At 37.4% G+C, this 12160-nt stretch overlaps 1 protein-coding gene across 8 annotated transcripts in view; it reads left to right on the top strand.

Annotated features, from left to right (window-relative positions):
* The window catches only part of LOC124870000 (cyclic AMP-responsive element-binding protein 3-like protein 3-A), a 29517-nt gene that overhangs the window by 258 nt on the left and 17099 nt on the right, over window positions 1-12160 (top strand). The window contains exons 2-4 of one of the 8 annotated variants that reach the window (XM_047368342.1): window positions 13-82; window positions 11085-11144; window positions 11361-11450. In XM_047368342.1, the coding sequence (XP_047224298.1) occupies window positions 11124-11144; window positions 11361-11450 (111 nt within the window). In that variant the 5' untranslated portion in view covers window positions 13-82; window positions 11085-11123. Of the gene's footprint in view, window positions 1-12; window positions 83-9916; window positions 10015-10088; window positions 11145-11360; window positions 11476-12160 lie in introns of those variants that run through there. The other 7 variants (XM_047368346.1, XM_047368341.1, XM_047368345.1 and 4 more) reach the window with 7 other exon arrangements.

Genomic DNA, 12160 nt, shown 5'->3' with positions numbered 1-12160 from the left:
TTAAAATTCAAGTCATCAACGTTCTTTACCTTTTTTCAAAGAAGAATCTTAAAATGGTGGTGTCCCTGCTTTGATGTGCAAAGTAAGTTTTCTACCACACATGGCAATTTGCATGTACATTTTGGTCTCATTTGACCAGAACACCTTCTTCTACATGTTTGCTTCATCCCTTACATGACTTGTTGCGAACTGCAAACTGGATTTGACATGGCTTCCTTTCAAGAATGGCTTTCTTAATGCCACTCTTCCATGAAGGCCAGATTTTTGGACTCTATCAAATTATTTGGTCTATAGATCATCCCACCAGAGCTGTAGATCCTTGCAGCTCCTCCAGAGTTACCATGGGCTTTTTGGCTCCTTCTCTGATTAATCCTCTCCTTGGCTAACCTGTTAGTTTCAGTGGATGATCATGTCTTTGTAGGTTTGCAGTTGTGCCATACTATTCCTGTTTACAGATGATGGCTTGAGATGTTTAAAGGTTGGGACATTGTTTTATAACCTAACCCTGTTCTAAACCTGTGCACACATTTATCCCTGACCTGTCTAATGTCTTCATGATGGTGTTTGTTCTCTAATGTTCTTAAACAAACCTCTGAGGGCTGAACAGCACTATTTATACTGGATTTTATTCAGTGATATCAGAGAAAATGGAGTTGAATATGAATGCATGCCAAATATTTTAGAATTGTATTTATAAAACATTTTGAAAACCGTATATCCTTTTTTTCCATTTGTGGAATTATGTACCTATTTTTGTTAGTCTGTTACATAAATCCCAATAAAATAAAAGTTCTCAGGTTATGAATACTTTATCAAACATGTCCTCTGTTCTGGTGTCCAAATAGTAACATTTTAGTCTCATCCGACCAAAGAATATTATCGTAGAGAAAAAAGTTTTTCTCCCTGCACACCTCTCATGAAGGGTGAAGTTTAAATTGTCCGGTCTCTGCCTGATTGTAGAGGCATGCACTTTCCCATCAACTGTCGCAAAAGTCTGATGTAGATCCTGCAGTAACATTTTTTGGTTTTTGAAGACTTCTTTTGGCATCTTGCGGTCTGCTTTCAGGGTGAACTTGCTTGAATGGCCAGACCTGAGCTCGTAAAGTATTTTCTGGTCTGACTGATTTCAAATTCTGAGACATCTTTAAATCCCATATCAAGACTCATAAGATGTCACAATCTTATTTCTAAAGGCCCCAGGAAGCCATTTTTGTCTCACCATTGTGTTCTCTTGCAGTTAGGAGCACACCAAGCTAAATATCTGAGGTTTAAATGGAGCAAACCTCCTTCAAAATGCTGAGTAATGTTCTAATCAAATGCTCCTGATGTGATACTCTTGTATGTTATTTTAGCCATTTCAGTTGGGAATAAATGTATGGGTGTCCTAATTTATTCCTCACCAACATTAGCTTTGTTAATTATATTTTAAAGAATGTTTTAGTTTTCCAAAAATATTTGAAATACAAAAGCTTTCATAGGGTGTCCAATTGTTTCAAATAACTGAATATCCCTTGTGGCCTTGAAACATTTCAAAATGGCTTAGAATCTGGACGGACGGACGGACGAACGGACGGACGGATGGATGGATGGACGGATTCAGATAACATCTGAATCAGAGTAGCCAACCTCCAAAAAACCCTAGATGTTGGGAAAGTGAAAACAAAAAATTAAATAATTACAGACCAATTTAATCTAAAATACATATATTAATTATTTTCTCCCTCAGTTGCAGCATGAAATCCCTATCCATTAAAACATTAAAAAGTGCTTGGAACTTATTGCATGCTACAAGGATTCACTGATGAAGGCTGGAGGTTTTCTATTCCCTTCTGTTTAATATTGCACTGTGAAGCAGCTTTAGTATGCTGTAAGAGCTTTCCACCAGCTGAGGGCAGCGCAGAACAAAACATGTCAGGGGAGGTACCAAAGAAAAAGAGAGAATGAGACACAAAGATTATTGATCAGAGTGGAAAAGATTTGATATTGGGCGTGAGTTTTCAGCAAAGAATTTTGGAAATCGTGTCTATTTATTTCACCTAATCTGTTAGAAAGAAAATTAGGAAGAACAACAATAAAATGTATCTGAACTTTCTGATTAGGGAAAGGGTAAAAAAATCAGAGCCACTTGTTTTTTCACTGAAAGCATTTTTAACTTTTTAACAGACAGTGTCTTGAGTATTTATACTGACTAAATGTTTTTACATTTTGTCACATTATAACCACAAACCACAAAAATCTCATAGACCAAGAGAAGCAGAGAATAATTGTGAAGTGGAAAAAAAAGTTGTTAAAATGGTTTTCTATTAAAAATCTGAAAACTATGGGCTGTATTTGTATTTACCTCTTCTTTACTCTGATAAATAATACATATTTTTAAGACCCGGCAAAGTCAGTCAGACTGGATGGAGATTACCTATGAATGCTGTTTTATACATCTTGCAACAGATTCTCAATTGGATTTAGGTCTGGACTTCGAATGGGCTCTTCTAACACATAACTATGCCTTGGTCTAAACCACTCCAACTTGTCCTTGTCCAGCTGGGAGGTCAACCTCTGCCCCAAGCTCAAATCCTTTAACAAGGTTTCCTCCACAAATTTTGCATGTAGCTCAAAAATATCTACTCGGTCTCATCTGATCAGACTTGTGACAAACTGCAAACTGGAATTCTTATGGCTTAATATGTGGGGTTTACAACTAATAATTTTCCTGTCTGTAGATTGAGTCAGTTTAGGTGGACAGTTTTGTCTTTGTAGGTTTGCAGTTATGACATATGTTTTTCGTTTTCAGGTGAAAGATCAAGGAGTGCTCATTGTGATGTCCACAGCTTCAGATATTTGATAACCTAACTCTTAAACGTCTTCACAGTTAACCCTGAGCTGTCTGTTGTGATCCTTGATCTTAGATGCTATTCATTCACAAACCTCAGAGGCCTTTACAAAATACCTGCATTTAAGATGAGATAAAAAGACACACATGTTAACTATTTTGCCTTGTCAGGGCAGTTTATTGCACTGGATTTTTATCTAGGGGTATCAGGGTAAAGTGGACTGAATACAGATGGCATGCCCTCCAAATATCTCTTAATAATTACCCACTAGTTTGTGTTAGTCTAAATGTATAGTTGAAACATGTCAAAATGTAAGAAGGTTCAAGGGGTGGGAATACTTTTGCAACACACTACACTGATGGGAAGTGTTATTGCTTCTGGTTTTATTAGATTTTGCAGAAAAAAAACCACACAAGGCTTTGAAAATATGATTTTTCTGCACACCTTGTATTGCAAAAGGGAGTATGAAACATATTAAGTTTCTATCCTGAGAAAATAACCAACCAATCTCCAATTATTCTGACCAGTGCAGCTGGGGTTTTTACCCCACTTCAATATCACTGGATCACGCCTCCCACTCCTGCAGCTGACTTACTAATAGAGTTCTTGATAAACCCAAAGCCATGTGTTTGCAGGTGTACACATTCATTCAAGACGATGAACACAGCTTAGTCATTATCAAACGGAGTGCCAGGTTTGTTAGAAAGCATTGCAAATATTGCTATATTTATGCACAGCTGGTGGCCCTTAAAATGACTGTCATCCTGCTGCTTTAAGTGCAAACAAACATTCAAACGAGCTCTAAAATGAGAAGAAATAGCTAATCATCACACGACATGAAAAGATTTTAGAAATGCAATAAAGTAACTCTTAAACTGAACAAAAAAGGCATCAAATGGCATATAAAGTAGAACTCAAAATAAGGGTTTACGGTTTCCAAGTTGAAAATTGTGTAAATCTTATTTAAATATTAGTTTTCACGGATAATAGATCATATTTAGTTTAAGAGTAATGAATAATGGCTCCATTATAAAGCAGGTTGTTGTATTTCCTGGTTAAGTTTTTTAAAACTTCATAAATCAATAATTATATCTGCAATGTCTATTATTTATAACTCTTGAACCTTTTTTAGCACCACAATACAGCCACATTGTTCATTTTATTTTATCTTGATTTTATGTAATGCACCAACACAAAGCATTGCTGAAGAAAAGCATCCGCACAGACTGATGCTACCCTTGCCATGATTCACATGAGGATTGTTTGTGCTGCGCGATGTGGAGTGTTAATTTTTCTCCCCGCATAGCATCAGACATTTCAATTTTGGTCTTGTCTGACCAGAGCATCTTCATCCACAGGTCTGCTGTGCCCCCTGCATGGCTTGTGGCAATCTGCAAATTCACACTTCTTATGACTCTCTCCCAAAAGTCGCTTCTTCTTTTTCTTCTTCTTCATAACCCAACCCTGCTTTAAGATATTTCATGACTTGGTCCATCACTTGTTTGATGTGTTCTTCGTTCTTCATGTTTGTTTGCGGTATTTAGATTAAATTACACATATATAGACTCTATTCATTGGTTAGTCGACTTCTGAGGGCAACTACTTGCACTAGACTATATTTAGGGTTTCGGAGAAGGGGCTATATACAAATCCAAACCACTTATTTCAGATATTTATTTGTAAAGAACTTCCCAATTATGCACAACTTTGCATTTGTCCATCACATACAATGTGTGATGAACGGACAAAAGGTGAAAAAGCTCAAGGTGTTTGCATACTTTTGCAAGGCCCAGCTGCTATGTTGCTAGTCTGGCGCTAACACAGAGACAACCACTCTGTGAGTAAAAAGCATTGCGCTTAGATTCATTTACATTATTGTAATGAACCTGGATGTTTCATCAAAGATCTCTTCTTGGGTTTGCCCTTGAACTCAGGAGACAGCTCTTTCACAAGTGATTTTTAGAATTTGGCACACTCTTATGCAAGGCAGCATGGGATTAATTCAGAGCTTCAGGGTATTTCTGTCTGCTCTTTGTTGGCGCTATGAAAAACAGATTTTGAAGCATTTTGCTGCCAAAAATAAATAAATAAAAATCACTGGAACCATCTGAAATGTGAGGTACACTTACTCATTGTGGAATTTGGGATTTGCCACAAAAAAGACAGAAGAATGTAATGAAGTAAGAACTGCATGGAAGCAGCTTGGAAGATGCAGAAATCAAAACCACATCTGGTCTGTGTTGCTGTGGCAGCAATTTCTGAGAACTTCATTTTCCCCCTAAAACCCACATGGAGTGACCTTTCTTCCTGTTTCTGTTACTAATGATGATGGTTGTGTTTTCCCAGGGCAAAGATTCTTCTAGTTACCAGCTGGCAGCCAATATGGATTTCAGGATTTGGCTAGGGTGCAAGGAGTAATGCCCCTTTGCCTTGCATTTTTGAAATGCCTCTAAGGATTCCAAGGTCACTTTCCTTGGAGCTGCTGTCAGCCTTCTTCTTGAAAAACTGGCCTGACCTTGGTGGAATGTCAAAGAAGGCAAAAAATATTATTAGATTTTGATCAGCTACCGTCTATCCAGCCTCTTGCTCCAATATTGTATTTGCTTCCTGCTACTAACTTCAAGCATGCTGCAGGCTCACTGCTACTCAAGAGATGCTCTCTCACTAATGTGTGTCATGTGTGATGCCCAACCTGGCATTTTTGGGACCATTCTTTGTAAAAAATTGAGGAAGATCTGACCTATTCATTCATTTTTGTTTTCACACACAGACTTAATGATTGTAGCCAACAATAGTCAAATGGTGAAACAGAAATATAACATTTTCTGTCATCAATATAGATGTTGAAAGATATAGTAGTAGTCCACAATTTGAGCTGGTGGATCATATTATATTTAATACCAGAGGCCTGAGACAGGAGCCTTGTGGAACCTCAAATTTGATCTGTTCGCTTGGTTTTATAATTTCCAAATGAGACAAAATAGACCCAGAATGCCAAAATATATCTGAAGTTTAAAACAGTACCAGACAATTCTACCTGTGTACCTACAGTCTGTTGTTCAGGATGTTAGTATCTATGGGCACTGTTTGTAAAGTTAAGTCAGAAGTAAAGTAAGTAAATATTTAGTTTGGAGCTAAATAGATGAAAGTTTGTATTTGTAATGTGTCAAAATATGAAGTTTTGCTGAAGTATACATACAGTGGAAAATTGAACGTGACGTTTTATCAGAAGCCAGTTCCATCCCTTTTACATTTGTAGGTAGTTGTAAAACACAATATTTTATTATGTTTTTACACTCAACCTGTCACAATCTGTATTTGTTTAGGTTTTGTTTTTTTCTTTTGGGTTTTTAGCATCTTGTTGTTGTAATTTTTAGGTCATGCCTATTATCATTATTGTTTATGTTCTCCAGCTGGTGCTTTATTAGTTAATTCCTATAGGTTTAGTTGTTACGGTTTGCGAGATATAGGACCCCAGAATGCAGACGGGCCGGCAGCGTGATGGTAAGTGAAAAAAGGTTTAATAACAAAAACTCACACTCAGCAGGAGGCAGGAACAAAACAAATGGGCAGGCAAGACAGGCATGGCATGATAAAAAAAAACAAGACATGATTTGAGAATGTTTCCGCGACGACTAACTGAACAGGTGTGTATTTATGGAGTGAAAACCAGGTGGAGCGAGGAGACAGATTAACTTGAAGCAGGTGAACCGAATAAACTTAATTGACAGACAGAACAAAACGTGGCAGCGGCAAAAACAGGGACTCTAATATACAAACAAACCCAAACTTGACAAAACATGAACAAGACTAAAACATGACCAGGAAAATAACAGAAGCATGATTCAAAATCTAAGAATAATAATAATAATAACAAACAAAAGAACAAGTCAAAACCCTAACTGTGAAAAACATAAGAAAAAACCAGAAACCAAAAAACCCCAAATCATAACATTAGTTCTTATTCTTGTATTCTGTTCATGGTGCATTTTAGTTCTGTTACATCTCCAAGGTTTTTCCTTTGGTTAAATCATTTCCTTGTAACTCTGTTCAGCACCAATCACATTTTAGTTACCACTCCCTGCCATAGTCATCTTGTAATCCGTTTCATTCAGTCCACCTGTGCTACGCTACCTTGCTTTGTATAACAAAGCAGTACTGTCATGAACGGCTCATGGAGTGGACCCAAATGCAGACAGGCAGGAGCAGATTGGTGAAAATAAACAGGTTTAATAAATAAACAAAAACTCACAGGCAGTGGAAGCCAGTGGAAGCAGTTGCAGGCATGAATATGGATTGGTTTGGCAAGGTAAACAGGCATGGACAGCAAAACGGAACAGAACAGAATAAACCAGCAATAAGTGAACAGAACAGAGGAGTATATATGGGGCATGGCAAAGGTGAGGCAAGGAGACGGACTGGCAAAGTGTAGGTGGACTGAATGAAGCTGAATGCAAGCTGACTGCGGCAGGGAGTGGAAACAAGAACATGAATGAGCTGAACAGGAATACAAGGACACATTCACTTCTAACAAACATCTTACAGTATGGATTCAGCGGAACGAAAATGCATGATGAACAGAATACAAGGATCATAAAGAACTAAACCTAAGGAAAGAACTAAAGCACCATCTGGGAAAACGATCAGATCAAGATCCAAAACCTGGAGAGAATAATCATAATTAGAGAAAAACACACACCCTGTTTGACATAATAATGTACAATTAAATCATGATGTCACATCCATTAATGCAGTAATTACGTGCACCAAGCTGCAATGCATTCTAGCTACCAATAAACATGCTTGAAATGATGGTTAGATAATATCTGCCTGTACTTTGAATCTCTCTAATCTCTAGTTGGAACAACAATAAAGATAGCAAAGTGCTTCTGCAATGCAATGAGGCTTATTACAGGAAAGATAACAGTCTCTTGCTCATAAATGACTTGAAATGCAACAAATACACTCATGAAGGTGGAGTGCTTTAAATACTAAAGTTCTCATATAGGATTCATATGTTGAACTTGCTCTGTGCATGACGTCTTTCATAAAATAACAATGAATCTTTCAAAACTGGTCTAGAATACATTTCAGAAGCCTCTAGCTCCACAAGAATTAATTTCAAAAGCCCTTAGACCTCAATCTGACCCTTTTAAATATTAGAAACCATTTGGTTTGTATTTAAACTTTCCTAAGTTCATATTAGATAAAATAACATAACATATTTCAATCTAAGATGTTTTAACCCAACAAATCTGCTTCAGATAACTGGATTTTCTGTTTTTATTCTGTGTTATTTTTGTGATGTTGACCAAAAAAAAACTGGATGACACTTGTTTTCAGTGCAGAAAATTACTCTCCAGAGTCTCAGCAGCAACTCGTTCTATACCGGAGGTTAGTGTATAAACCTGAAATAAAGGTTTGAAAGTTTCAAAATCGTTCTTTTCGTGCATTTATGTCTGGGCCCATTTCGAAAAGTGACGTTTTCCAAACAAAAAGAAATCAGAAAAACAGGGTGAGCACAAAGAAGATCTTGTTTTTGTCTTCTTTGTGAAATAAAAATAGCAGAAAAGGTATGTGATGAGAAAAGAAAATGACTTTACTATAGAACCTGTTTCTTCAAAGGTGCAATTGTGTGTAGATGTTTAGGCAGTAGTAGCTTATTGTTTGTATTATAGTTTTTCTGAGAAATACAGAAAGAACAAGGTTCAGCCCTGAGAAACCACCCCTCTGATAATAATGAGATACGTCTTTGCAAGTCTGCATGTTCTTCTTGTTTTCCTCCTCAGAGAACACATTATGTAATATCTTTTTAATTATTCTGTGCATGCTTAGAAAAAAAAACACAACACAGATGCTACTTAATCACGGCAGTAAAGATATGAAATAGGGTGGCACTGAATATACATGCCATAGAAATGCACAAAAAAAACAACACGTTCCAACAGATGGAAAGTAAGTGTGGCTCACTGATAGACACAAACATGTTTTTCGAATGAATCCGATTTGAATATTTATATCATGAAATATATTTACAGATTTCTTTGGTTTTCTTGTCAAACCTACATGTTTCCGATCATCAAACAAAGATTATCTCAATAAATGCAAAAACTGTCATTACATGATGATTTCATTTACGAAGAAAAAAACCTATCAAAACCAACCTTGTCCTATATGAATTGCTCCTTAACTGATTAACTGGTTGTCCCTTTCCTGCCATCCAGTGTGTGCGATGTCTGGCAAGTCTTTCACATTACATACAGAGGAAATTTGTTCTTTGCAGAATCGTTTCAGTTCAGTCACATTGGACAGTTTTTTAACCTCAAATGATCTATTTAGGGCCATGCCAGAGCATCTTAATTGGATATAAGTCCAGACTTTGACTAGGCCATTCCAAAATCTTCATCTGGTTTAATTTTTAAGCTAGTCAAAGGTTCACTTGCTTGTGTGCTTAGATCAATGTCCTTCTCCAAAACTCTTGAGCTTAAGGTCACAAACTGATGGCTACAAATTCTCTTCAAGATTTTCTGCTTATAGAGAAGAATTCATGGTGCCATGATTAATTACAGCAAGTTATCACCACTGTGTTTGATGGTCAGTGTGATGTTCTTTTGCTGAAATGCTTTATTTTTACACCAGACGGCACCACTTTTGTCATGTCAGCCTGCAGAATATTTTACCAAAAGTCTTAGGGATCATCAAGATCATTTTTGTTCATGTGAATTGGGCCTTTGTGTTCTTCATGGTTAGCAGTGCTTTTTGCCCTTGGAACTCTTCTATGGATGCATTTTGTCCTGGTTTCTTTCTTTGTGTTGAATCATGAACTTAACTGAGACAAGTGAGGTCTTCAGATCTTTAGATGTTAATCTGGGTTATTTTCTGATGTCCTGGATGAGCTGTTGATGTGCTCTTAGACAAATGCTTGCAGGCTGGAGCCTATCTCCAGCAGTCATTTGGCGAGAGGTGGGGCACACCCTGATCAGGTCACCAGTCCACACAGAACACACAACCATGCACACACACACGTACCTAAGGGCAATTTATAAAGATCAGTTAACCTGACACTTAGGTTTATGGACTGTGGGACTCTTCTGTGTACCCAGAGAGAAACCACACATGCACGTGGAGAACTCCATGCTGAGAGAGCTCAGGCTGGGATTCAAACCCAGGACCTTCTTGCTGCAAGGTAACAGTGCTACAAACTGCACCACCATGCAGCCTTAATTAAATTAAAGCTTGAAAAACCACTTATAAGTAGTCATAGATAATCCATTAGTGATTATTTTTCATATACTGATGCACTGAGTGTATGGCACTTTTTGGAAAGGTACTAGTCACTTGTAACTTCTCCCACATCTTTAATAATGCTGTCCTAACTGTTCATTAGGTTTTGCTAAAGGGAGTCTCACCATAAGGTGTTACTAAAAAAAACTGTCATGATGCATGACTTCATTGAACAGCCTACTTTTATTGGATGGAGCAGAAGTTTAATAATTTCAGTTTTAGTTACTTTTACTTTATTTTTCACCAGTTGTGCTTCAGAAGACCTTTTTACTGCACTCACAATATCCATTTTTAAACTCACATCATTTTCTGGGTTATAAGCCCTGCTCTGGCACTATTCCCAAAACGCTGTTGTCTTACAGTTTGACAGCCCTTATTGTAAAAAGTAACACTGTGCTGTGATGTTAAATCAGTTTCAGATACTGCGTTCTGTCTCAAAATGTAACACACTGTGGTCCCTGTTATGGCTTTCAGGGCCTGAAATATATTTTAAAGTTTAAAAGTGCAGCTGTTTGTTTCCAGTCTTTGGTTAAAACAGTTTTCTGTATAATTTCTAAGAGATTCTGAGTAACGACAGGAGATCTCAGTAACTATAATGCAATTTTCCACCTCCCTCGTTGTCTTGGCAGTGATAAAACATTTCTGTGAATTGAGGCTGTCCAGGTAAAAAATGAATGTGAAAGCACAGAGCAAATGCTTTTATGTCATTTCACATTGGCATCAAAGGTCACTCTAAACCACATCTGACTTACTTTGTCTAATTAATCCATCAGAGAGACTTCCTTCTGAGCCAATTGGCCCTCTCAGCTGTCAGCTGAACACTGAACTGGACGTTGATAAGCCGTGCTGTTCGGCGACGCAACATTTCAACTTTGTCCCTTTAAACACACTTCAGCAGTTCTCCTACACACTGTATCCACAGAGGAGTGAATTGATCTGATTGTCTGTTGTGCTTTCTCTACTGCTGGATAGTTTCATTGAAATTTCATCAGCTGCCTTGATGTCAGGATAATGACACTGACAACAGAAATGGTAAGATCGCTGCTTTGTGTCTTAGAAACTTGTTCAGGAGAAATGTTGGTAAAAGAAAAGTTTGAAAGAAGGCTAAACCTGACAGATTTCATTTATTTAGACAAGTGAAGTGTGAGGCTAAATAAGATTTTTTTTTTGTTATTAAAAAGCTAAAAAACTGCATTTTTTCTTTAGGAAGTAGAGAATTCCCCTTGTTTAAATCAGTTCTGGTTTCAGGAGCATGGAGGAATGTGCAGCTTTAACTTTCTCAGGAGCACAGAGGAATCAGCTGGCTGCTACAGTGACCATCCGTGGACACCTAATGATGTGTGTTCCTGCAACATTCACCACGGTTTGCTCCAAACACAGTCGCTCTGGGGAGAACATGATCAAACCCTTCATTTAATGTCATGATGAAAATCTATACTCTGACTGTGAAATGCATTGTGAGAAGAGGTCATGCCTGATTAAGCATAATATTATTATTTCCTTGTATGTTCTGCTGCTTGTTCCTACAGTTAAAATCCACTCATCATGGGCACAGATGTCATATTGATTTTGGGCTTTTAATGATTTCTTTGAGCTGTTCTTTTTCCAGAGTAGATTGATTTTTTTAACATACAGTTGCAATTAGTTTTTTAATTACAATTTGAAGCAGAAATGAAAATTTATTCTGGATTTTCTCTGAGCCACACGTCAACAAAATTACACATGCAGGCTCAAATAGACACATATGTTCCATGCTAATATTTGGATGAATTCAGAGTAACCACAGAGCCATCAAGAAGCTTCTGATATAATTCTGGCTGGACATTTAATCAATCCTCTTATCAGAAAGCAGAGCTCATTACAAGTGATTAGATTCCTACCATGAGCTCATCCTTAAAGCGCACTCCCGCTTAACTATCTGACAGACTAGCTGTGGATTTAAGTTTATTAATTTGTTGAAGAATTATTATGTAGCCCTCTTAAATTATTCCACCCGCTTTAAGCAATGCAGCAGTACCACTGGCTGCTAAACAGCCCACTGCATGATG

The sequence above is a fragment of the Girardinichthys multiradiatus genome, chromosome 6 (assembly GCF_021462225.1).
Source record: "Girardinichthys multiradiatus isolate DD_20200921_A chromosome 6, DD_fGirMul_XY1, whole genome shotgun sequence".
Lineage (NCBI taxonomy): Eukaryota > Metazoa > Chordata > Actinopteri > Cyprinodontiformes > Goodeidae > Girardinichthys > Girardinichthys multiradiatus.
This window is presented reverse-complemented; position numbering and strand designations above follow the sequence as displayed.